The 24,734-nt window shown below is 44.9% G+C and overlaps 1 protein-coding gene across 1 annotated transcript in view; it reads left to right on the forward strand.

The window, feature by feature from the left end:
* Positions 1 to 6,888: 6,888 nt before the first annotated feature.
* Positions 6,889 to 24,734, forward strand: part of si:dkeyp-72e1.9 (syntaxin-binding protein 4) — a 106,457-nt gene continuing 88,611 nt past the window's right edge. Inside the window, exon 1 of the mRNA XM_056288679.1 lies at positions 6,889 to 6,975. Coding sequence (XP_056144654.1) covers positions 6,911 to 6,975 — 65 coding nt within the window. The 5' untranslated portion in view covers positions 6,889 to 6,910. The remainder of the gene's footprint in view (positions 6,976 to 24,734) is intronic.

Here is a 24,734-nt window from a genome sequence, read left to right on the forward strand (position 1 = left end):
AGTTCCCTTCAAATTATCTGGGGGTGGTGCTGTTTTGCATTGCAAATTGTCAGGCAAGTTTTTGTAAGGCAATTTTTCTGAATTTACAGAGAAAGCAGTAGTGCTACTTTGATGTAAGCAGCCCACTAAGTCCAGCTACTGGAATGTGAAAACTTGGCTAGCAGATAAAACAGATTCTGATTTTTCTGACATTCAAACCCACCAGGGTCCACAGGTCTTCTCAATGCTGTTAGACACCTCATACAATGTCTCCTGACAGTTGCTAGCATAAAAGCAGCTGGTGATATTTCTGAAACTGAATGCTGTGACACTGAATATGAATCTTTAAACCTTTTATATTCCCAGATGGTTTATTTATGTATGTCAGTGCTCTCAGTCCACCATAACACGTAATATAGGTGTACCACTCTTGAACCATCTGCGAGGTCCTGTATACTTTTGAGGGAGGAATGAGGGGCATCTTCGTCCACTGAGATACAAAGGTGTCCTGAAGGGAAAATAACCTGTGTTCAGGGGTGCAACGGGGGATGGGGAGGTGGGGTGTGTGCAGAGAGTACAATGCAAACAGGCGCCACATCAGCGGGGGCGCAAAAAGACCATACACAAAACAAAAAACAAAAAATGTTTTTTAAATATAACATGTAACTATATATTCTAATCCAAAATTCCCATCTAAGTAATAATATTTATAAATATTGAACTTTTAAAAAACAAATAGGCCTATAGCCAGAAATTGTTTACTGTACACTGTACTTTTGGCACCCCGTTGATGTGGCGCCTGTGTGCATCGCACCCTCTGCACCCCCCTCCTCGTTGCGCCCCTGCCCATGTCCCTTCCTCCCATCTCTGTAGGCTCACTATTTTAATACTAATTCGTAATAAAAATGATATGCTGTGGGGGCGTATGGATAGCATAGTGATCTATTCTGTTGCCAACCAACACGAGGATCGCTGGTTCGAATCCTCGTGTTACCTCCGGCTTGGTCGAGCGTCCCTACAGACACAATTGGCCATATCTGCGGGTGGGAAGCCAGATGTGGGTAGGTGGCCTGGTCGCTGCACCAGTGCCTCCTCTGGTCGGTCGGGGTGCGTTTTCGAGGGGAGGACGACCTGGGGGGAATAGCGTGATCCTCCCACGTGCTCCGTCCCCCTGGCGAAACTCCTCACTGTCAGGTGAAAAGAAGCGGCTGGCGACTCCACATGTATCGGAGGAGGCATGTGGTAGCTTGCAGCCCTCCTCGGATCGGCAGAGGGGGCGGAGCAGCGACCGGGCCGGCTCGGAAGAGTGGGGTAATTGGCCAGATACAATTAGGGAGAAAAAGGGGGGAAAGGGGGAGAAAAGGGCCTCTTCAATTATCTCAAGAGATCACACTAAATACTTTAACAAAGTCCACCTGTGTTGATTTCAGATCTACCTTTGGTCAATTGCGTGATTGCTTAATAAATATCAAAGACTTTATGAGAGCTCACAACTGAAACGAAAGATCAGATCAGTCCTGCTCTCAGGAAGACTGAGGAACTGATTGTATAGGACTTCATGTTGAAACTGTCAGGAGGCAAAAAGCTGGAGAAGGTTGCAAAATACTGGCAAAGACTTTAACCTTCCTAAGAGTATCCAGGCCCGTCCACAGAAATGGCTGGGCCCCTGAAAAGATCCAGTGAACGCCCCCCTCCCTCAAAAAAACAAAAATCTGCTTGTGTGCTCTCTGTCCTAGTAAACACATACAGTGCAGCCGGAAAGTATTCACAACCCTTCACTTTCCCCACATTTTGTTATGTTACAGCCTTATTCCAAAATGGATTACATTTCTTTTTTTTCTCATCAATCTACATACAGTACCCCATAATGACAAAGCGAAAAAGGTTTTGTAGAAAGTTTTGCAAATTTATTAAAAATAAAAAAACTGAAATATTGCATGTACATAAGTATTCACACCCTTTACTCAGTACTTGGTTGAGGCACCCTTGGCAGCGATTACAGCCTCAAGTCTTCTTGGGTATGAAGCTACAAGCTTGGGACACCTATATTTGGGGTATTCCTCCCGTTCCTCTCTGCAGATCCTCTTCAGCTCTGTAAGGTTAGATGGGGAGCGTCGCTGCACAGCTATTTTCAGGTCTTTCCACAGATGTTCAATAGGGTTCAAGTCTGAGCTCTGGCTGGGCCACTCAATGACATTCGCAGACTTCTCCCGAAGCCACTCCTTTGTTGTCTTGGCTGTGTGCTTAGGGTCGTTGTCGTGTTGAAAGGTAAACCTTCGCCCCAGTCTGAGGTCCTGAGCGCTCTGGAGCAGGTTTTCATCAAGGATCTCTCTGTACTTTGCTCCATTCATCTTTCCCTCGATCCTGACTAGTCTCCCAGTTCCTGCCACTGAAAAACATCCCCACAGCATGATGCTGCCACCACCATGCTTCACTGTAGGGATGGTATTAGCAAGGTGATGAGAGATGCCTGGTTTCCTCCAGACGTGACGTTTGGCATTCAGGCCAAAGAGTTCAATCTTGGTTTCATCAGACCAGAGAATCTTGTTTCTCATGGTCTGAGAGTCCTTTAGGTGCTTTCTGGTAAACTCCAAGCGGGCTGTCATGTGTCTTTTACTGAGCAGAGGCTTCCGTCTGGCCTGATTGGTGGAGTGCTGCAGAGATGGTTGTCCTTCTGGAAGGTTCTTCCATCTCCACAGAGGAACGCTGGAGCTCTGTCAGAGTGACCATCAGGTTCTTGGTCACCTCCCTGACCAAAGCCCTTCTCCCCCGATTGCTCAGTTTGGCTGGGCGGCCAGCTCTAGGAAGAGTCCTGGTGGATCCAAACTTCTTCCATTTACGAATGATGGAGACCACTGTACTCTTCGGGACCTTCAAAGCTGTAGAAATTTTTTTGTACCCTTCCCCAGATCTGTGCCTCGATACAATCCTGTCTTGGAGGTCCACAGACAATTCCTTTGACTTCATGGCTTGGTTTCTACTCTGACGTGCACTGTCAACAGTGGGACTTTATATAGTCAGGTGTGTGCCTTTCCAAATCATGTCCAATCAATTGAATTTACTACGGGTGGACTCCAATCAAGATGTAGAAACATCTCAAGGATGATCAGTGGAAACAGGATGAACCTGAGCTCAATTTTGAGTGTCATAGTAAAGGGTGTGAATACTTATGTACATGCAATATTTCAGTTTTTATATTTTTAGTAAATTTCTACAAACCCTTTTTCACTTTGTCATTATGGGGTATTGTGTGTAGATTGATGAGGGGAAAAAAAGAAATTTAATCCATTTTGGAATAAGGCTGTAACATAACAAAATGTGGGGAAAGTGAAGGGGTGTGAATACTTTCCGGATGCAAAGTACATGTAAACTGAGAGACACTTGCTGAGTAACGAGGGCTGGATAGGCATACACACACACACACACACACACACACACACACACACACACACACACACACACACACACACACACACACACACACACACACACACACACACACACACACACACACGTCACTCGAGATTGAGTATGACTGTCCTCCTTCTGTGCGTTCACCGAGACTAAAGCTGCGCTCTCCCAGGCTACCCTGCTAGCGCATCCTTCACCTACAGCGCCTATTTCCATAACCACGGATGCATCGGACTATGCTATTGGTGCGGTTCACGAACAGTGGGTGGGGGGGGGGCTTGGCAGCCTTTGGCCTTTTTCAGTCGCCAGCTTACACCCCGAGAGCGCAAGTATAGTACTTTTGACAGGGAACTTCTCTGGCTCGCCGTCCGGCATTTCCGTTTCCTGCTAGAGGGCCGCGAGTTTACTGCGTACGTGGACCACAGGCCCCTCACGTTTGCCATGTCCAAGACGGCCGAGCCATGGTCCGCTCGCCAGCAGCGACAACTCCTACATTTCGGAATTCACTACCGACATCCAGCACGTCGCTGGTAAGTCTAACCAGGTAGCTGACTGCCTCTCTAGGGCAGTGATTGGAGCGGTCCACCTAGGCCTGGACTATGCACAGATGGCCGCTGACCAGGCCACGGACCCGAGCATCCTCCGTCTCCGGACCTCCGACACGGGGCTCCGACTGCAGGAAGTTCCTTTCAGCGACACAGGTGTCACCCTCCTGTGTGACGTCTCCACAGGACAGCCCAGGCCCATCGTCCCGCACAGCTGGAGACGCCCCGTGTTTGAAGCTGTGCACGGCCTCTCTCATCCAGGCGGTAAGCCATCCGTGCGCCTGCCCTCTGCTAAGTTTGTGTGGAAGGGACTTAAGAGAGACGTGAAAGCGTGGGCCGACTCGTGTGTTGCCTGTCAGCGGGCTAAGATACACCGCCACATTAAGGCGCCCCTGGAACGCTTCGCAGTGCTGGAGAGACGATTTGACCATGTCCACGTCGACCTGGTTGGTCCCCTACCCCCCTCCCATGGGTTCACCTACCTCTTCACTGTGGTGGACAGGACTACGCGCTGGCCTGAAGCTGTTCCCCTGGCATCCACGACGTCTGCTGATGTGGCCCGGGCTTTTATTGGGTCGTGGGTCTCACGTTTCGGTACGCCTTCCGACCTTTCATCTGACCGTGGGCCACAGTTTACCTCAGAGCTATGGAATGCTGTGGGTGAGGCTCTGGGCGTCAAGCTTCATCGCACTACCGCCTACCACCCTCAGGCGAACGGCCTATGTGAGCGCTTCCACCGGTCCATGAAGGCTGCGCTTCGGGCTACTCTCAAGGACTGCAACTGGGTCGACAAGCTCCCATGGGTCATGCTGGGCCTGCGGACCGCCCCGAAGGAAGACCTACAAGCCTCCTCTGCGGAGCTGGTGTACGGCACGCCGCTGCGAGTCCCAGGCGATTTCATGCCCAACGCAACGCATCCCTGGTCAGCTGTGGACCAACGAGCCTCCTTGCTGGACGGGGTCAGAGCTTTCACACCCGTCCCTACCGCCCAACACGGCGCTCCGGTGTCCCAGGTGCCCCCAGGTCTGCAGTCAGCGGACTACGTGTTCATCCGTCACGACGCACACCGCCCCCCCTCTGCAACCCCCTTACGACGGCCCCTTCCGCATCCTGGAACGGGGAACTAAGCACCTGGTGGTGGATTTTGGGGGTACGGCCGAGCATGTTTCAGTAGACCGAGTTAAACCCGCACACCTGGACTTGACGCAGCCGTTGGAGTTAGCCCAACCTCCTCGTCGTGGTCGTCCCCCGGCTCCGCCTCCTCCCCCCGTGGAGGCCCGCGCTGCCTCTTCTGCTCCTCAGGCCGACCTCCACAGGCCCGCGTCAATGCCTCCCAGAGACACTCCGGCCCCTGTTACCCGGAGCCGCCGCGGACGGCCTGTCGTCCCCCCACGCCTGCCTGACTTCGATTACTAGGGCGAATTCTGGGGGGGGCTCATGTGGTGGACAGAATTCAACCCAGGAACTAAGGGTTAAGTCATGGTTGCCCTGGCAGGTTAACGCAGGGTTAAGTTATGGTTGTCCAGCCAGTTTTCTGATTATTCTTGCCGCCTCCGCTCAGTCGAGCTTTGGTTTTGTTGTCTCTCTGATTTACCGTGGATTAAAGAAAGTTGCCTACACGGCTAAAGTGTGAACCTACGGTCTTTTCCGTTCCTTCGGCTCTACACCAGCATCTTTAGTTGCCTGTTTATTCGACAGTTTGACTAAAAGTTCGTTTTGTTAATCTGTCTTTACATCTGATTCTGCCTCCCACCTTTCTTATTCCCTCGGGATAAGACACCCCCTCCCATAAGTACAAACCCTAGGTTTGTACTTATGGGAGGGTAATCACATACACAACACACGGCATTGGGGCCGTAACACTCCCCTACAGATTTTTTTTTGTCATTGTCACGAGGGCTATCAGGAGTGTGGCCTACAGAAGTAATCTGGATGTGTTATCAGATTAAAATTTCGACTTTCATTCATTCATTCATTATCCAAACCGTTTATCCTGACTCAGGGTCGCGAGGATGCTGGAGCCTATCCCAGCAGTCACTGGGCGGAAGGCGGGGAGACACCCTGGACCGGCTGCTGGACCATCACAGGGCCGGCCGACACACACACCTAGGGACAATGCGGCCGATTCACCTGACCTGCATGTCTTTGGACTGTGGGAGGAAACAGGAGCACCCGGAGGAAACCAACGCAGACACGGGGAGAACGTGCAAACGCCACACAGAGAACGACCCGGGGCTCGAACCCAGGACCCTCTTGCTGTGAGGCGACCTCGCTAACCACTGCGCCAACGTGCTACCCAGCATCAGAACGAAACCATGCTGTTAGAATGTCGACTTGATGGATGTAATTGGACTAATTACATGCGGCCTGAAAAAATGGACGGATTATCCTCTGAAGATTGTTTAGCATCATACAAGCAAGCCAATTACAGGAGTCACCCAAATAAACCGAATCCATGTGAAAACAAGTTTTATTTGAATGAGAGCGCAGCGAAAGGCAAAGGGGGCAGGCGCTCACATCCCCCCCCCCCGCCCACACTGCCTCCCTAGGCTACGTACTTGTACTATATGGGTATTGACGATTTTTTTGGGAGGGGGCGCTGCGGTTGAGAGATTCAGCATTGGTCAGACGGACGGGGGACAGGGTCGGTCAGCAGTAAAGGGGGGGGGGACAACCCCCACAAACCAAAACAAAAGCATCACGTGTCTTGTCAGATTAGGAGCACGCCGACTGACTCTTCCGCCTGCCGGCAGACGGTCTGTCTAAATGATGTGACGGGAGAAGGAGATACTGACACACTGCCCAGTCAGCGGACACGCGTCTCATCACTCAAAGTTGTGTTGTGGTCACAGGGATGCGAGTCCGCTCTCGTTTCGGTCCGTTATCCTGTGACACGTATAGGACCCTGATAGTTTGAACAACAATCTTTTTTTTTCTCTTTTTTTCTTTTACATTTCTTACTTGTTTTGGATGCCATGTCTCTGCTGAAACAGCGCGGGAGAGAACTCGAGCGCTTCGACGGACTGTCTCTCATCTACTGGTAGGTCCCGGCAGGGCTGCGGGCGCTGAGGCGCGGGACAAAATGTAGGTCACCGCTGTTTGGCTACCGGGGCTGCACCGCGAGCCTCGGACGCCTCGGACAGGCGTGTCTGACGTTGTCTCGGCAACGTCAGGAGCTCGAACTTTCAGGCGTGTTCACGACGTGTCCGATGTGCTTTGATTCCCACCTCATTACGCGCTACGTCGCTGTGTAGCAGCGGGACCAAGGACTCTGGGGTCCCCCGTTTAAAAATGGGGTCCTAACCCCCCCCCCCAGAAACCATTTTAACAATATATCACCTGAAGCCTTGAACTCCGGTGGATTCTGAGAAGAGCCAAAAATATCTTGAATTGGTTGTGTAGGTAACGGTTTGTAGACCAGAGAGGGAAGATCTTTGTTTTATCTGGAAGCTTTGAATCCTGACAACTGCTGAAAGTATTAACCATCCAACGTGTATAACGTGTATATGCTACATGCTTAAACATACCAGATGCAACAACTGAATGGGGTTTATTTAAGCCTTGGGCGTGTGGGTGGGTGGGGGTGGGTGGGTGTTTATTATCAGGGAACATTGTATAATAAATTTGGTTTACTGTCAGTCAGAGATCTATGTTAAGTATTTGTCTCGATGAGGGCATTACAACATGAGTCAAGTCAAGTTTATTTGCATAGCCCCAAATCCCAAATTAGTCACCGAGGGCTTTACACTCAGTGCAATAGCCTGTACGAGGAAATCTCCACGAGAAAAACCTCATGTTATCGCATTATCACTAAAATCTGCTTCTGCACATAGGCAGTGCATCTGAGAAAGACTTGTGTTTTGCCCATCAACAGCAGAAGTGTAGCCGCCTAACTTAACTCAGTTGTTGGCAAACCTGAGCTAAAACACTAATGCTGTTGTAGAATAAGCTAGTTTAATGGCAAAATCTGTTTGGCTTGGTCTGAGACTGAAATGGGCAGAAATGAGTGCCAAACTAGCCAGACTGAAAACACCTGCAGATCATCATGTCTTACAGTGTGTACTCAACATATAGCCAGAAAACTACCTCAGGAACAACAATTCATGCATGCTTGTGTGCACATGTTTAGAGAGCAAAGGAAGGGAGAGACTCAGAGTCAGGATCAAATCTATTTTGCCACATACATTTGGACATACAAGGAATTGGACTTGGTGGCGTTGGTGCAGAGCTATAATGCAGACAGATGAGACGTCAAGCAAACAAGCTGGAGCCAAACTGTACAGCAGCAAAAATAAAAAAAATATCTGGGACAAAGGATGGAAATATATCTGCATTCAACCAGGGTGCTGAGTATATAAATGTACAAAAATACAATGAATACTTCATGAAAACTGAGTGTCACTGCAATGGAAATAAATAAATAGACTATATGTGGGTGTGTAGAATATGTGTGGAAGTGAACGTGTGGCTTGTGTGGATTGAGGAGTTGATCTTGTGATTGTCCCTCGATAGGGGGAAAAGGTCAACCCACTGACTTGGCAGCAAGAACAAGGTGCTGAGTAGTCAATTGGGACTGTGTTGCAGCCATTTAAGGAAGACCTGGAGGAGGGTGAGAGACACTTTAGGGTATTTCTTCTTTAAGGGTATAGCATCTTTCCCAGGACCAACCGGTCTTCACCCACAGCCGCACCGCTTCAAAGTCCTCTCAATGATTCTCTCATCCAAAAAGTTACCTGAGCTCTGGGACTACTTCCTCATGTATGTCTCCGGTGCCTTGGAGTTTAATCCCGACAGCAGGCCTGTTGACCTGGGCCTGTTTCCTCTCAGGATGAACCCCACCATCAAGACTAGGTAGGTAATACGCAGGACAACTGGCATCCCTTCAGGTGTCTTCACGAGAACCTGCTATGGGTGGCTCTGAGATGGGTAGATTTGAATACATGCTGAGCGGCTCCTCTTTTTTCCTTTTTTTTGCTTGGCTCCTGAGAAATGTTGAAGTAGCTGCTGGAAATGAGTGTCTGTGTGGCTTGTGGCGGTAGATTTCCCCGGTGGCATATGGTATTAGGGAAACACAGGAGGTATTAACTGGAAACCGTCAAGACTAGGATTTTGTTGCTGCAAAATGCAAGCGTGTGCCACTTGCTGCTGCGTTCACATTTGCCGATCGCTAATCCGCAGTGGTGTTTAAGAGTTCATGTCGCCAACCAGTTACTTAATGTGATGCGAGACAGTTGGAAACACCAATATGGCGTTTTCTAACCACCCTTCTATCAATCAATAAAGAACGAAAATTGTGTCATCCAGCAGATGTTGTGGCGGATCTAAGTTAAGCCCTTTTTGGTTTTGGGTTTTCTGTTGCAGGATCTCATTTGGTGGCATTTGCTTTTTGCAGGTTGCACATGTCCATATTCATCAGTTGTGAGGAGACAACTAAGAATGGACAATATTCAGTTTTGCAGAAGCTATATATGAGAAATGTGAAGAAGGCCCCTTTCTTGATACAGAAGTTGAAATTTCTCTTCAACAGATCAAGAAGAAAAAAATGTTCATAACTAAGGGAAAAAAAACACATAAACAAGTTTCAAATTCAATTTTTAGTTTTCATGTCTCTGGCTCTGGAGTCAACAGGTCGTCTTCCCCAAAACTGAACTGTCTCAGTCCTGTTTTGAGTCTCCTTATTCATGCCTCTTCAGTTTCTATCATTTTAAATGTTGAAATACTTGTTCATTTTGACAATTTAATTACATTTCTGACTTTTTACTATATCATAGGCTTTATTGCTTTTATTCATGTTATATATCAATGACATCTGCCTCTACGAGGAGTGTCCAGACCGACAGTGCATCACTGAGGGCGTACAGCATGTCAAGGATGACCCAGTAGCTTAGCGGTTTGGCACCGTTACCTCAGAGCAACAGGGTGCTTGTCTGATCCCAGCCTCTTGCTCTTCCCATGTTCATCTGAGCTCCCTGCAGCCCAGAGACATGCACTCTAGGTGAGTTGGAGAAATTCCCAACAGGTAATATTGTTGGTAATTTTGCATGTTGGCCCTGTAATGGACTGGTCAGCTGCGCAGGATGTCTCCTCGTCTTCCGCTTATTGTATAATGGGATATGCTGCAGCACCCCCCCCCCGTCTCTGCATGGGATTAGGCGGGTATAGAGAATGAGTTCACAGTTTCCACTTCCTTTTCCTCTTCCTTATCTGCCTATTAAAGCTTAGTTTTCATATTTTTCGGCGATGCGCTGTGGTAATTTCTATTACCCAATACAATGCTTTTTGTCCTTGACCTGCAGGTTTGTGTTGCAGAACATACCAAAGGCCTTGAGAGTAGCAACAGCGACAGTGGTAACAGGTGTGGTGCGCTGCGTGACAAGACTGACTTGATGCACTGTGACAGGCTATTTACTTGACACCTGTCATGTTGAGTTAGACTTGTCTGGAAGCTACCAGTGCCCCGATGCAGTCAATTAGCTTGCACTAGAAAACAGTCTTTTATTAAATCACTCTACCCAAGTGTTGCTGTTCAGTGAAATTCATATTGCATGCAACAATTATTTGTTTTTCTGCTGCTATGAAGCTTTCATGCACATTATAGTACATATACAGTCAAGTGGTGGCTTTAGTGATTTTAAAAAGGGGCAGAAAACACAATGCTTTAACATAATTAAGTGTGTACACTAAAAAGTGAAAATGATCTATTGAAGTGAATATACCCAGGTCTACAAAGTAAACCCAGTTCTGCACATTGTCCAGTGCATCAGTGAAGGAATAATCTTGATATTAACACTAACCTCCAGATGATGTGTTAGCAGGTTAATACATCAGCACTCAAGTCATTATGAGAACATAGACGTTTAGCTAAAGAGGTTTTGTTGGCGCAGCTGATCTGTCACAAAGAAATCTACTGTTTTGGAGTTTTCTTTTCGTTTCATTCTATTAATTTTGCTGGTAACATTCTGATTGATTTAGTAAGAAAATTCAGTTAGATTATAAAGCAATCTGAATTTTTTTCTTCTTTTATTTCACTGTTGTGAGTGATCATTTCGGAGGGATTTCCATCCATGCTAGCCCACTTATTGTATTTGTTGCTCAGAAAACATCACAATGCTAAAAGCCTGATTGCTGTGGCCTAGCATGAATTCTCAATAGTTTTGTGTAAATATGGTCCTAGCCAATATCTGATGCTGTAATTCTGCCAATGTTGCTCCCCTGCTGGTTGAACTCTGCCATAGGCATGCTGTGTCTGAGGCCTTTCGTCCACAAACACAAAACACAGAGACAAAGACTATGAATATTACTGTTTCCTATGGGCATAGACAATCTGATTCCTGCCAACCACTAAAATTAACCATGCCGTAAATGTACTAGCTTTCTAGAAAAAAAATTAAAAAAATCAAGGCCCAATTCTGGATCAGATCCAGACTCGAGTCTTTATTTTTTCTGAAAATGCTTTCTTATAGATTAAACATGTAAGCTCATAACCATCAGCTCCTACTCCAACATTGTATTGTGTTTAGTTGTTTGCATTAAGTGACATACCATGTCCATATTGGCTCCCTTTTTCTCCTTGTCAAATGAAATCAACTGGAGGTAATGAGCCTCTAATTTACCCCTTGTTGACCACTCCTCCCACTGTCGTTGGTGGGCATTGATTTGTTAAGAGGGACTTAATTGGGTTTGATTTTCTCTCTACTAGCAGATGCAGAAGAAGAGCTGACTGTGTGAAGGCTGCTTGTTGCTGTCTCTCTCCTCCATCAGGCCCAGCTGACTGGGCCTCGGTGTGCCTTCAGGAATGTTGACTGACTCTCTTGCACCGTTTTCCCCATACAAACACGCCAGTGTGTTACGGCTCTGACAGTTTAATTAGCTGAGATTGTCTTTCAGCCTCCTTTCCCCAGTTGAGTCATTACCCAGGCCCTCGCTCATACATTTCACCGTCTACCTTGCTTTGATAAGTGTCACGTTTTATTTTCCCCAAATATTTTGGCTGCATGAATTTGCAAATGAAGCCAATTGAACTTCTGTAGAAAAAAATGAATTTGGCTGTTTGGCAGAGGGGTTTTGTGTGTGTGTGTGTGTGTGTGTGTGTGTGTGTGTGTGTGTGTGTGTGTGTGTGTCTGTTCGCTGTTAGCTTTTTCTTGAATTATTCATTAAGCTGTGAGCACAGTAACATGGTAGAGAATTTATGGCATGAAGATTTGTGCTTCCTGCCTGCTGGGGGCCTTATCAGGATTCAGTCTGGTTAGTTTGTGGTGTGCACTCTCTCTCAGGAGATGTAGGCTGTAGTTAACTGGGCATGTGTGTTTATGGTATGCTGGGTATTTCTCTGTCCTCCTCAAGACACCAATGTGTTACCCCACCATGTACACCATGCTGTAGAGTAGTAGCCATCAGCGGTGTCTGTTGAAATCCAAAATTCATCAGCAACGCGATAAGTTAAAATGGTATTATTTCATCGGAAAAATAATTTTTTTTATGTAATTTATGAAATTTCTCTCCAAACTATGGCTGGTTACCTGCTGAAGTGGTTGACAGAGTAAAAATATTTTATGAGCTATGACTACAGATTTGCTGTCATTTGACTTGCAGCTAGTGCCAGCTCCCCCTGTGGAGGTATCAGTGAGGAGAAATGGTGGTCTTAAATTAGAATGAAGGTGAGGAGTTGTGCCGTAGCACCTCCGTTTACTGATCAGTAGAGGGCAGGCTTGTAATGAAATTCACCCAATCATGCACATGTCCCTTACACAGTGAGAGTATGTGTGTGTGCATATGCATGTATGTGCAAGTCTGTGCGTGGACATGTGTGTGTCTGGGCCCAAGCCTCTGTTTGATTTCTCAGTGTGGATGGGATTATCCCATAATCTGATAATAACTCAGTGTGCAGATTTAGTGATTAAAGTTCTGTTGCAAACGCCGGTTGCCATGGCTGCCAAATTGAAGAGAAGAAAATGAATTTGTGTGAGGAAAATATGCATTAGTGTTGGGGATGTCAGACCTTTTGTGCATAGGCCAGACAACATTTTAACACACAAAGTAATGTAGTTGTGTGTGAGTGTGTGTTTGTGTGTATGCAATAACGCGTGAACTATGTACACACACTGTGGTTAATGGTTGTGTAGACATGCTATGAGAATGTGTGCAGGTTTCCATGGATTAGTATTTTATTTGTTTGTCTGTACCGATGTCTTACTGCATTTTTGTTTGTTACATGCCTTGGACAGTCAGTGTTGCACATAATGTTGTTCCAGTGACAATGGTGATGTTTGTAAGGAATATGCATATCCATCTTCTGTGGTTATAAATGTCCCGTGCAGCGGATGTCAATGTGCATGATGAGTCTTTCCCGTTGACATGATCAGAGTCGAGAAAGCATGCTCTTTTGTGATAGATGTCTTGTGAGGCGTTATGATGGGAAATATGAGGACACATGCAGGCACACACACGGAAACCAAAGCCCTTTCTTGCAGTCGTGTGTTAAGATTCCCCTGCTACAGCTTTTGGGGGAGTTATTTAACGCACTTTGCTTAATCTTGGAAACCAACCTCCCACGCTGGCAGGGAAGTCAGAGAATATGTAACACCACAGCACGGATTTAATGCTTACTTCAACATGTCTTTAAGGACGGTATTAAATGTAGAAATCTTGGTTTAATGTGTTATGTAATACTGCTCACCTAAATCGAAGCTTATGATATGATATGATTATTCTTGCCAAAGCTTCATTTTTTGTTTTTTATTTTTAGTTCTTCAGATGTGCAAGTCGGATGTCAGAGGACCAAATGAGCAACTGTGGATGTGGAAAAAGCATTCACGGTGTGGTACAATGTCAATATGGCCAGACATGGGCGTCCGTGTAGCGTAGTGGTCTATTCCATTGCCTATCAACATGGGGATCGGCGGTTTGAATCCTCGCGTTACCTCTGGCTTGGTCGAGCGTCCCACACACACAATTGGCCGTGCCAACGGGTGGGAAGCCGGATGTGGGTATATGTCCTGGTCGCTGCACTGGAGGGGGGGGACTGGGGGGAATAGCGTGATCCCCCCACATGCTATGTCCCCCTGGTGAAACTCCTCACTGCCAGGTGAAAAGAAGCAGCTGGTGACTCCATGTGTATCGGAGCAGGCATGTGGTAGTCTGCAGCCCTCCTCTGATTGGCAGAGGGGGTGGCGCTGTGACCGGCATGGCTCGGAAGAGTGGGGTAATTGGCCAGGTACAGTTTGGGGAGAAAAAGGGGAAAAAGAGGGGAAAAAATGACAAGACATGACCAACCTCACACGCTCAGCCCAGTAACATTTCAATTAGATGTCCCCCCGCCTGGCGCCAAATGACTGCTGGGATAGGCTCCAGCATCCCCGCGACCCTGAGAGCAGGATAAGCGGTTAGGATAATGGATGGATGGATGGATCAGTAAATACTGCTGCCTGATTTATGATAGTGTAGCTCGATGTCCCCTGTGGCGTCTCATGTTTTGTTTATGCTTTCTTGACTGAATTGGGCTTCGTTGACCCTGGAGTATGGGACAAGGGCTGTTACATCATATCCCGCTGTCACACACACACATCTCCCCTATGGGTAAAGGACAGATTCAGACAGGACATGTAGAATGCACCAGTTTATTAACAAACACACTCTGGATACAGTAAGTGTTAGTTCACTGCGGTATTTTGACACTGAACTCGTCATAGACGGGGCTCTGGTGCATCCCCAGTCTCACTGCGGGGGAAATATGTACACAGGTTAGCAACGGATGCACCACAACTGTGACCAGTCACAAACAACCTGCAGGCGCTTTAGTGATGCGACAGATCGGCTCCTCTCTCTCCGTCTCCAGCTTGCACACAAACCACGCAGCGCTGCCACACCTGCGTCCTGGTAGTTATATAAATATCAATTTATGTACATAAATCATACACAAACACAACTCTACAGACTCCGGCAGAGTACAGTCTAGCTTTCCAACCACGCTGCTCAACTGCTGTTGTTAGTTTGTAATATCTGAGCATTTCCTCTCATAAGCCTCATCTCACAATTTTACGTGTCTGTAACCACAATGCCAGGCCTGGCCTTTGACTAGTTTTCTTTGTTTCATGTGGTTCCCAAAATTAACCACCATTTGCATATCACACCTTAAAACTAGGTTATTTTACCCATGCACTGCACTTGGAAAGTGCTCATTTTATCCCCTGACAGAAAGCGGAGGTAAGACGTGAACATAACAGGCACACAGTGTTCTCCCCTGCCCTCTGATTAATCTGGGGGAGAGATGGTGAAACATAAGTGATACCACTGGTGACTCTAAATTGGCTTGCCTTCATGCCTTACAGCTGTTTCCAGCCAATTAAGTACCTCTGATAATCACTTTTCCCTCTCTCATTTTATCCACTGACCATGCTTTGCTTAAGACGCTGCCACAGCAGACCTTGATGCCGCCTCCTGACCATGGATTTGCTCCAAAATAATTTTTCTAATGCATGATGCTGTTTGCCCTGCCCCAAGACACCCCCAGCTTGCTGCCCCACTACAAAATACACATCTGAGTGCAACTGTGCATGAGAAGCTGCATCTCTCTTGGATTCTCTTTATCCCCTCATTAAGACACAGCAGATTTTAAAACCTTCACTCTTATACCTATACTATCTGTCAGTATTATCCAACCTGATCTTATACCTCCTCTATTTGAATGGAGATTGTTCTAGAAGGCTTTTCACTTGCAAAGCAACTCCACTGCGACAAGGTGGACTCGTTAGCTGTTTGTTAACATGTGACTCAAGTGGCCTATCTAGCTACTCTACTTTTGTAAAACACTTTGATGCACCCCTTTCAAAACGGGTCAAATTCACGCTGTATTTTACGTCACACATTAGTTTAATTTGCTTTGCTCCACCCTTAACATATCTGCTCAGCTAGCCTATTGCCCCTCCATTATCTTACATGTTTTACTACAGCACCACCTCCTAGTTGTTAGTATGCTAGTAAAAGCTGTTACGTCTCCGTGGATTGTCACCTTGTCGTGGTGGAGCAGCCTGCATGGTCCTGAGATCCCAAGAGCAATGCCATCTGCAGCTATGCTCCTGGTAGGGTCACTCATGGTGGTAAGGTCAAGGGGGAGGTCCCTGATAAAGAACAACCCAACCAAGATCTCAACAGTGGAACAGGCAAAGGATATGGCTGACTTTATGGAAGCATCACAACGGCTGGGAAGGCGGATGAAGGCTGCAGCAGAAATGGGCCCCCAGTCGTCTTGAACTCCATGCTACTGGATCCTGAGCCAGATCGGTCAAGGACCATGTGGTGGCTGCCTGTGCACCAGTCTTCCCACATTAAACAAAGTCACGCACAGGCGTCCTCCTCCACACTGCACCAAAGTATGTGGATTGCAGATAGGTTCTACAGCCATCTGAAGACCAACAAGTAGGCAACCCAATGGAGAGGACAAGTCATACTCGCTTTGAGTGACCGCCAATGATGATGAGTAAGAAGTTGTTAACAATATGTGATTAAGAATGAATTAAGAATGAAAGAATGCAGCCACCTTAGACATGACTGATGTCTGTTGGGGTCAGCGTACCACAAAACACTGCCAACCACATGAGTATATAATATTTTTTTTGGGGGGGGGTGGGTGTTTTCTCAGTAGGTCTTACTGATTTATTGCACATTCAAGGTGCAATAAAGGTTTGTCAGTTTCTGAAGGAATAGACATCAGAGGACTAGGTCTTACAAAATTACAACGTAGTAAAAAAGAGTAATGTACATGAGAATGTGTATGAGAGAGCATCTACATGCATAATATCCAAATATGTAAGTTTGCAAATAAGAAGGGAATTACAAAATTATAGGTACCTCATTGCACCATGTGCAAAAGACAGTTATTAGCAGTCAAGAATTAAGTATCATGTGCATGTAGGAGGTCTCCCAATGTACACATTATTGATAATACTGAAGCATAGTGGTTTTAAATTGTTTGCAACTCAAATGAGGGAAGTTAAGCTTCAAGGTTGTGGAGAGTCATGGCATGATAATTCACCACATGCTGAGGGAAAAAGGTTCTCCCAACGGAAGGCTAAAAACCCTTCTGTGTGATGGCTGCCTTTGAAACCATGTTGGCATTGTTTAGAGCAACAGCAACAGCTGTCTTTCAATCCACAAGTGCCAGCTGAGACGAAATCAATGACTTAAGATATTTGGCATAAAATAACACAGTCAACTTGAAACTGGCAGTATCTGAACATTATATTCCGTGCTGTTTGACATGCTAATTGTGCATTTGTAGTTCAATCAAATAATACACAGAGTGTAGTATTAAGTGCTCTAGTCATAGTCATGTTTTAAACGAGAATGCCGCCACATGTGGTTCTCTACCTGCTGCTTGTATTGTATTGTATTGTATTGTATTGTATTGTATTGTATTGTATTGTATTGTATTGTATTGTATTGTATTGCAAGATCAAATACAAAGTGTGTTGCAAATCCATATTATTAGATAACTGCAACAAAAAAACAAGAGTAGTTGTTAGCATCAGGGACCAAGTCGCAAAAATTGCACCTTCATCTATAATTCCGCTTCTTGTGAAGCTGGCTGTGCTTCTTACAACTCTCTGAACCGCTTGCCTGGCTCACTGTGCCAGTTCAAAGGCTGCTCCTGTCTCTCTATAAAAGATCTCCCATCACTCACCACGGCAGGTTCTCAGGCACTTCTCCCTGCACCACGGAAGAATCACACCTTTGAACAACTACTTTGACCAATAACACATCATGTCTCTGCTTCTGAGAAATCTCTCCAAGTTTCAAGAGTTCCTGAAAGTTTGCAACCAAAGCTGAATCATAGCACTTAAGGTCAAGTGCTACGCTGAGCTCTTGGCATCATCAGCACCAGACTACCCTGAGTTCCAGTCATCTTCAGATGGCTGCAAACTGCCGTCCCACCACTGACACCAGCCAGGATTAAAACGCGGATCCAGCTTCCTGCTCAGCAGCAACTTCTGCAACAACACTGCCAGCCTGGTGTTCACATCGGCCCTCTCTCACAGACAGCTCCTCTTGCATATCTGGACAATGAATCAGCATTTAGATCCCCCCTCGTATTAGTTGGCAACCCATTTCTCCATACTAAACTGTGCAATTGCTAAGTTTAACAGTCTTATGGCTTGCAGGTAGAAGCTCTCCTGGAGCCTGTTGCAGCAGGGGTGCAAGATTGTGACTTGGAAGGCAGGAGTCTCTGCTAATGGACCAGATCCTCTACAGGGATCTCTCTGAGGAGATATTCTGCATGTCTGGGAACTCACTGCCTATGATGGACTGTGTTGAATTGGCCACCATGCAGACCTTCACATTTAAAAGCAGTGCAGCTTTCATACTAGGCAGTGATGCAACTAGATGCATCACTGCATACAGTGATGCATTACAGCTGCAGAAACTGGTCAGGATATGAACAAAACCTTGTGTTGTTCTAAGCAGATCTGTTTTCTTCCTCTAATAATCTCACTGAACCTCCAAGTTAACCTTAATTTCATAAAGGCTCGGTCACCTCAACACACCACTCACTTTCAACAATTTTCATAAATAACACCACCAACATGTTGTTCTTGTGCTCCTAAATTTACTAGCATATCTCCTGCAACAATATTTAACTAGGTTAGACAGCTGGCGAGCTATGAGTAAGCTAGCCACTGTAACCTGTGAGTTTACTTTGGTTTACACAGGTAAACCAAATTGGTTTACCTGTGTAAACCAATTTGCAAGATAGAAAAACAGATACTTAGCCACTGGCACATTGGCATGCAACCTCTAAGTCATTCCCTTAACTCACCCATCACATTCGTTCTGCCTTTAGATAGTGTTGCCTTTAGAATAAAGTTCACTACATGGTATGGTATGGTATGGTATTTACATCTTAGTTATTTATTATTTATTATGTATTATTTACTGGAATATTATCAAGCCAATAACTCTCCACTCTCTCCTCTCCTAAATAATGTCTCGGGGCCAACATTTTACCACTGGCCCATTGGCATCAGATGTAACAGAAATTTTAAGGACAGACAAGGGGAGAGTACATGTTAGCATAGAACCTTATGGGAATATATCTCATTGTACACCTCTTTCTGTGCTTTTCGGTCTTTGTCTCTGTCTCATACACACACACACACACACACACACACACACACACACACACACACACACACACACACACACACAAACACACACGCACACACATGCATGCACGCACACGTGCGCTCAATAATTTCCTTCACCAACTCTTATCTTGTCTTTCCTATGAATTAGTGATACAATAATTAGCCCATCTAAACGCTGGGTTTTTACCAGTCAGCCTATAATGTAACTGTATTGTGATCAGATGTACGCCATACATTTGAGGAGTGGACAGGAGTCAGAGTTTACCTTTTTTTATTATTATCATTATCATATTATAACATGAATATTGTATCGTAATTTGACAATGCGTGTTCACTTTCATCCAAACAATGACTTAGATTGTGCCTTGGTGATGTCTATTTTTAGCACGTGATGCCACATGGATTTTGATGATCCCTTTTTCCATAAGCTCATCCCTCAATGAACCGGGCTTCCTCATAACTGCGTGGCAACAATTTTACAGCTGAACAGAGAATGGGAGCATCTGATAACAATGTGGCGTTAGACGACTGACATAAAAACACAAAAAACAAACAAAAACAAAAAACTAACAATGGCTATGCTTCAGTGGTTGAAAGTGCCTCTGGGTTTTGCCAGGTAGGTTTTGAATTATTAAACTTGTTTTCAGATAGGCCTAACTTACCTTTCCTAGGCCTGGGCGCTACGTATTAGATCAGTACTTGGAGGTTATAGTGCCACTGGTTTTGTTGGAAATGTTTGCCTGTATTTGTTTTTTGTGTTTTTGTGAAGAGTGTCTGTTTCAGTGAGCGTCCCCAGTTGACATGCATTATGCAGAGGTGCTGTTGCGTGCATGCAGTGTCCCGCTCCACTGCACACACAGACCACAGTAACAGATAAACACTGTGTGGTGGCTCAGAGGCAAAGTCGCGGGTGATGACAGTAATGTATGGTAATAGCACAACATTACCACTAAATGTCTTTAAATAGCAACAGGGCTTTTTTGTAGTCCTTATGACACCCTATGCTGGAAACTTGCACCTGCCTGATTCTTTTTTTTGGGGGGGGGGGTCTGACAAACTCAACACTGTTGACATGTTTTCTAGCGATGACGTTTAAACGGCGCGTGCCAACGGCTGGACACTTCACCAAGACAGCTGCATTTGCAATAATTTACCAAAACAATAACTCTGAGATGGAGCCTTATCGTTTCATTAACATCGCATTTGCACTTTCAAATGTGGTTTCGTGCAACAAATGGTGATTCTGCACTACAGTGAAATAATAATAATAATAATAATAATAATAATAATAATAATAACAATAATTTACCGCCCTTTAAATCAGTCGAGGTGTCTCTGGAAAAAAAACAAAAAACTTGAAAGCAATTTAAGGAATTTCGAGCCGTCTCCAGGTTGTGATTTAGGGACTCCCTGTAGTTATGCGAGTGGACGGGTGGAAGGCGGCGTTGTGTGTGTGTGTGTGTGTGTGTGTGTGTGTGTGTGTGCGTGTGTGTGAGGGGACTGCCGGTCCCGCTAAACTGCGCGTGGATTTAGACGATGGTCGAGACGAGAGCTCCGCGCGCGACTGAAGGCTCCGGACGCGGGGAAAAAAAGGGGAAAAGGCGCCAAACCGTCACACCAACCTGGAGGGAAGACGAATGAACTGTGCCACGATTCACAATGCCGACGTTTTCCGTCATGTACAAAGGAGCCGTCATCATAAGCAGGTAAACATACGGAGGACGTGGGGACGACGGGGCGGTAATAACGGGCGACGTTGCCGTGTGTCTACTTTGTCAAAATGTGTGTGTGTATGTGTCTGTGTCTATGTGTGTGTGTGTGTGTGTGTGTGCGAGAGCTACTGGGTTTGCTGGGGTGGCCGTGTAGCCAGAGTGGGATTTGTGAATAAAATTGCCTTGAAGTTTTGGTAAAACAGCATGTGAGCTCTTGAAACTATATATATATATTTGTCACTCGAGCCTGGCGTACAGAGCAGTGAGTGTAGTGCTGAAAGAACAGCGTTTCTGAGGGTGAAATGTAAAGTACGTTTGACCGTCTCAGGAAACGTACGGGGGGGGGGGGGTCTACCTGACGGTGAATGGTGTATTCACATCGCCACATGTCTGTGAATGTTCTCATTCATCCAGGTCATGGTTATCCAAAGGAGTTGAATCAAGTGCAACTGGACTTGGTATATATCCGTATATATACCAAGTCCAGTTGCACTTGATTCACATCGCCACTGTGTTGAAACGCAGTCGTGTGTCGACGTACATGACTTTCCATCTCCATAAGTAGGTTATACGCATGTTTGCTGTGCGTTCCCCGGTTCTCCAAGTTTAACGTGATGCTTTGGGTTTACTTTTACATTAATCGGTGCCATTTCATCTGCAGAGGGACTAACGTTTTTATTATTTTTTTTATTTTTTTTGAGAGAGTAACTTGTGTTAAATTCCCAATTACAGCTTTAGGACCAGGTCTGATCATCTATTAATATGAAATGGCAAGTGCATTTTGCAAATATGACGGTTCATCACAAATAAGATGAAAGGTTAAAAAAAATCAGGCTTAGCTTGCCTTTAATTTTGCATTTCAAAAGCTGACCATTTTTAAATCTATTTTGGCTAAGATAAGAGTGAATTACTTCCATGACCACTCTATACAGCGTGCTCTACCAGTGAATAGTAAACTGCATCAGCAAGTTCCATTATAATGGCTGTCACCTCCCTTTTCTAAGCTAAGTTAACCATAGCATGTGTTAAATATATTGCCGCAAGGGAGAAAAAGGAAGTTGGGGCATATACAATGTTGAACAGTTGTTATTTTTGCCCCCACAATCATCAAGAAATAACCAATCTGAGAACTTTATCTCATCTTAATTTAGCACAAGTTTATTCATTCTGTGCTGGCTATTGAATCAGCTTTCCAAGAAAACATTGACAATCCCATCCAAACTATGTTGGGTTTTTCCAGAAATGTGTGATATTTTCATGCCACCAATTTTTTTTATATCTTCTTATCATTAACTTATTTCTCAGATATCTAGAATGTTTAGATAGGTGATTTTTTGTTTGTTTGTTTGTTTTTTGCACAATATTGAGGCGTATGGAAAAGTACTTAAGCAGAGTGGCCAACTAATTTACACATAACTAGCATACTGGTATTGAGTAAGCTCAATTTAATGGCCATGAGATAATTATGATTTATGCATTTTGAATGTGTGCATGTGCATTTCCCCCATACAAAATGTGATCTGATGCTGGCTGCACACTACACCACTAGTCTAACTACCCCACCAACAAGCATCAGGTCGGCCCTGGTGCCAGGCTGGCTGCATTAATGGTGCAGGCAGAGCTAGGCTTGCTATCTGTCACTGATTTTTGTTTTTGTTTTGTTTTTGTTTTTTTCATTACTAATGTTGTCAGGAGGGCTCAGCAAGTTAGTGAAGGACTGAAATGCCATTTTAAAAGACTATGGCACATCTGGCCCCATCAAAAATAGCACTGCACACAGTCATATTTAGGTTTAGACTTTGTTATTTTTGTCATGCCTCACAACTTCTAAATCTACTATTACTACAACTACTACTATTACTACTACTACTACTACTACTACTACTTCTAAATGTAACCAAAGATTATTCAGGGTAACACTTTCTATGATGTCCATGTCAATAATGATTATAAACATAATTATAATGTGTTATAATCTGCCTTTAGTGCTATATAATTATAGTTATAAGCTCTCATGAATATTCACAAGGCAATTGAGTTTTTAGAGGGTGTTTTTGCGGGAAACATTACATTAGTGAAATGGAAATGTTCATCATTCAGTTGTTCATCATCAAAAGCATCAATGCAGTATGAATATCTATGAGTGCTTATAACTATAATTGATGCTATAAGAAGATTATACTGCATTATAAGTATATTTATAATGCATTATAGACATGGGGCGTCATAGAAAGTGTAAGCTTATATAATTAAATAAATGCTATTGGGAGGGTCGGTCCAGTGCATGTCTCCTTCCCAGTATAAAGCAGACAAGTGGTTTACATGATTATGCAGCAATGCTCCAGTGTGTCCTAAACCAAACTAAGAAGGAAATCTGGATTTTGGGCTTGGCCAGAGACAGTAAAAACATCTCTAGGTTTTTAAGAGAATTAAAGGGTAACGTTTGGCTCCTCTGTGTGTTTGCAGGGCTGATGCTGAGTAATCTTGATCGAGTGTTGGAAGTGTAGTGGTCGTTCCTTATGTAAAATACAAGTCACTTGAGAAGCATTGGAGGGTGGCTGAAACTTTTCCTTTGGCCCTTTATTGGTTTTGTTTATTTTCTTTACCTAAGTGACTCACTAGAGTACTCTTCTTTCTACTTTAATTAAGCTTTGACAATGTCTCAGTGTGGTAGAAGCTGTGCTAATATTTATCATTAGGTAAACTTAATGGGACTAATTGTATAATGCGTTTTTTTTCACATGGGCATTCATTTCCTTATGATGCAAAATTATTGACTAACTGGGCCATCTTTTCCAGTCATTTAATATGGAATGGCAAAGAACACAATGAAAGTAGCCATAACATTATATTAAATGTCACTCCTATAAACCACTGTCATTGCACATTTCCATTATTTTAACTCTCATTGCACATCCTCAACATATCAAGCTGACCAATGATTTGAATACTGATGCACAATTACTCGGTCTGGCAAATGGTAAATGGACTGCATTTATAGCGCTTTTCTAGTCTACTGACAATGCAAAGCGCTTTACAATGTATGCCTCACAGCCACCCATTCACACACACACATTCATACACTGACGATGGAGGCTGCTATGCAAGGCACCAACCTGCTCAACAGGAGCAGTTAGGGATTCAGTGTCTTGCTCAAGGACACTTCGAAATGGTCTCTGGAGGAGCCGGGGATCAAACCAGTGACCTTCTAATTACCAGACGACCCAATCTACCCCTGAGCCATGCTGCCCCACAACACAATGGCTAAGTGATTTAGACCTGTTTTCTGGAAGAAAGCAGGTCCTAGTTTTGTTCCATGCTTTTCTTTGCACAGTTTGCATGTTTATTCCTATATTTTCTTGCTTTTCCTCCTGTTTTCGCCTGCAGTCAAAACTCTAAATTGCCCATAGGTATAAATGGCTGTGTGTTTGTGTTTGTTGATCTTGAGTTTAAGAAGTCCTTAGTGTTAAGTCAAGTTAAATAAAATTGACTTGACTTGACCATTTTATCTAATGTGCCTTCTATAGGCTTGAGTAAAGGAGAATATAAGAGCCAAGCTACTCCAACATCCTGTCTTTGGACCCTCGTATCGGATAAGGAACAACTACCTAAAAAAAAAAAAGCAACCCTTTAACAGGGAGAAAAAATAGGAAGAAACCTCAGGGAGAGCAACAGAGGAGGGATCTCTCTCCCAAGACGGACAACGTGCAATGGATGTTGTGTTTACAGTTACCATAATTTACAAAATACAACACTGAAAGAGGATAATAGAATTATAATGGATTTATAAAATATATGATGGGGAGGATGCCAAGCTGTGCCCAGATGCCACCCTAACAACCTAGGACCTGAGCCATGTAACCACCATCACCATGGAGACCTGACAGGAGGACAGACTACACGTGCACACAGGGGAGACTCACATCACACCATTCACATACATGGGA

The sequence above is a fragment of the Lampris incognitus genome, chromosome 10 (genome assembly GCF_029633865.1).
Source record: "Lampris incognitus isolate fLamInc1 chromosome 10, fLamInc1.hap2, whole genome shotgun sequence".
NCBI classification, from domain to species: Eukaryota; Metazoa; Chordata; class Actinopteri; order Lampriformes; family Lampridae; genus Lampris; species Lampris incognitus.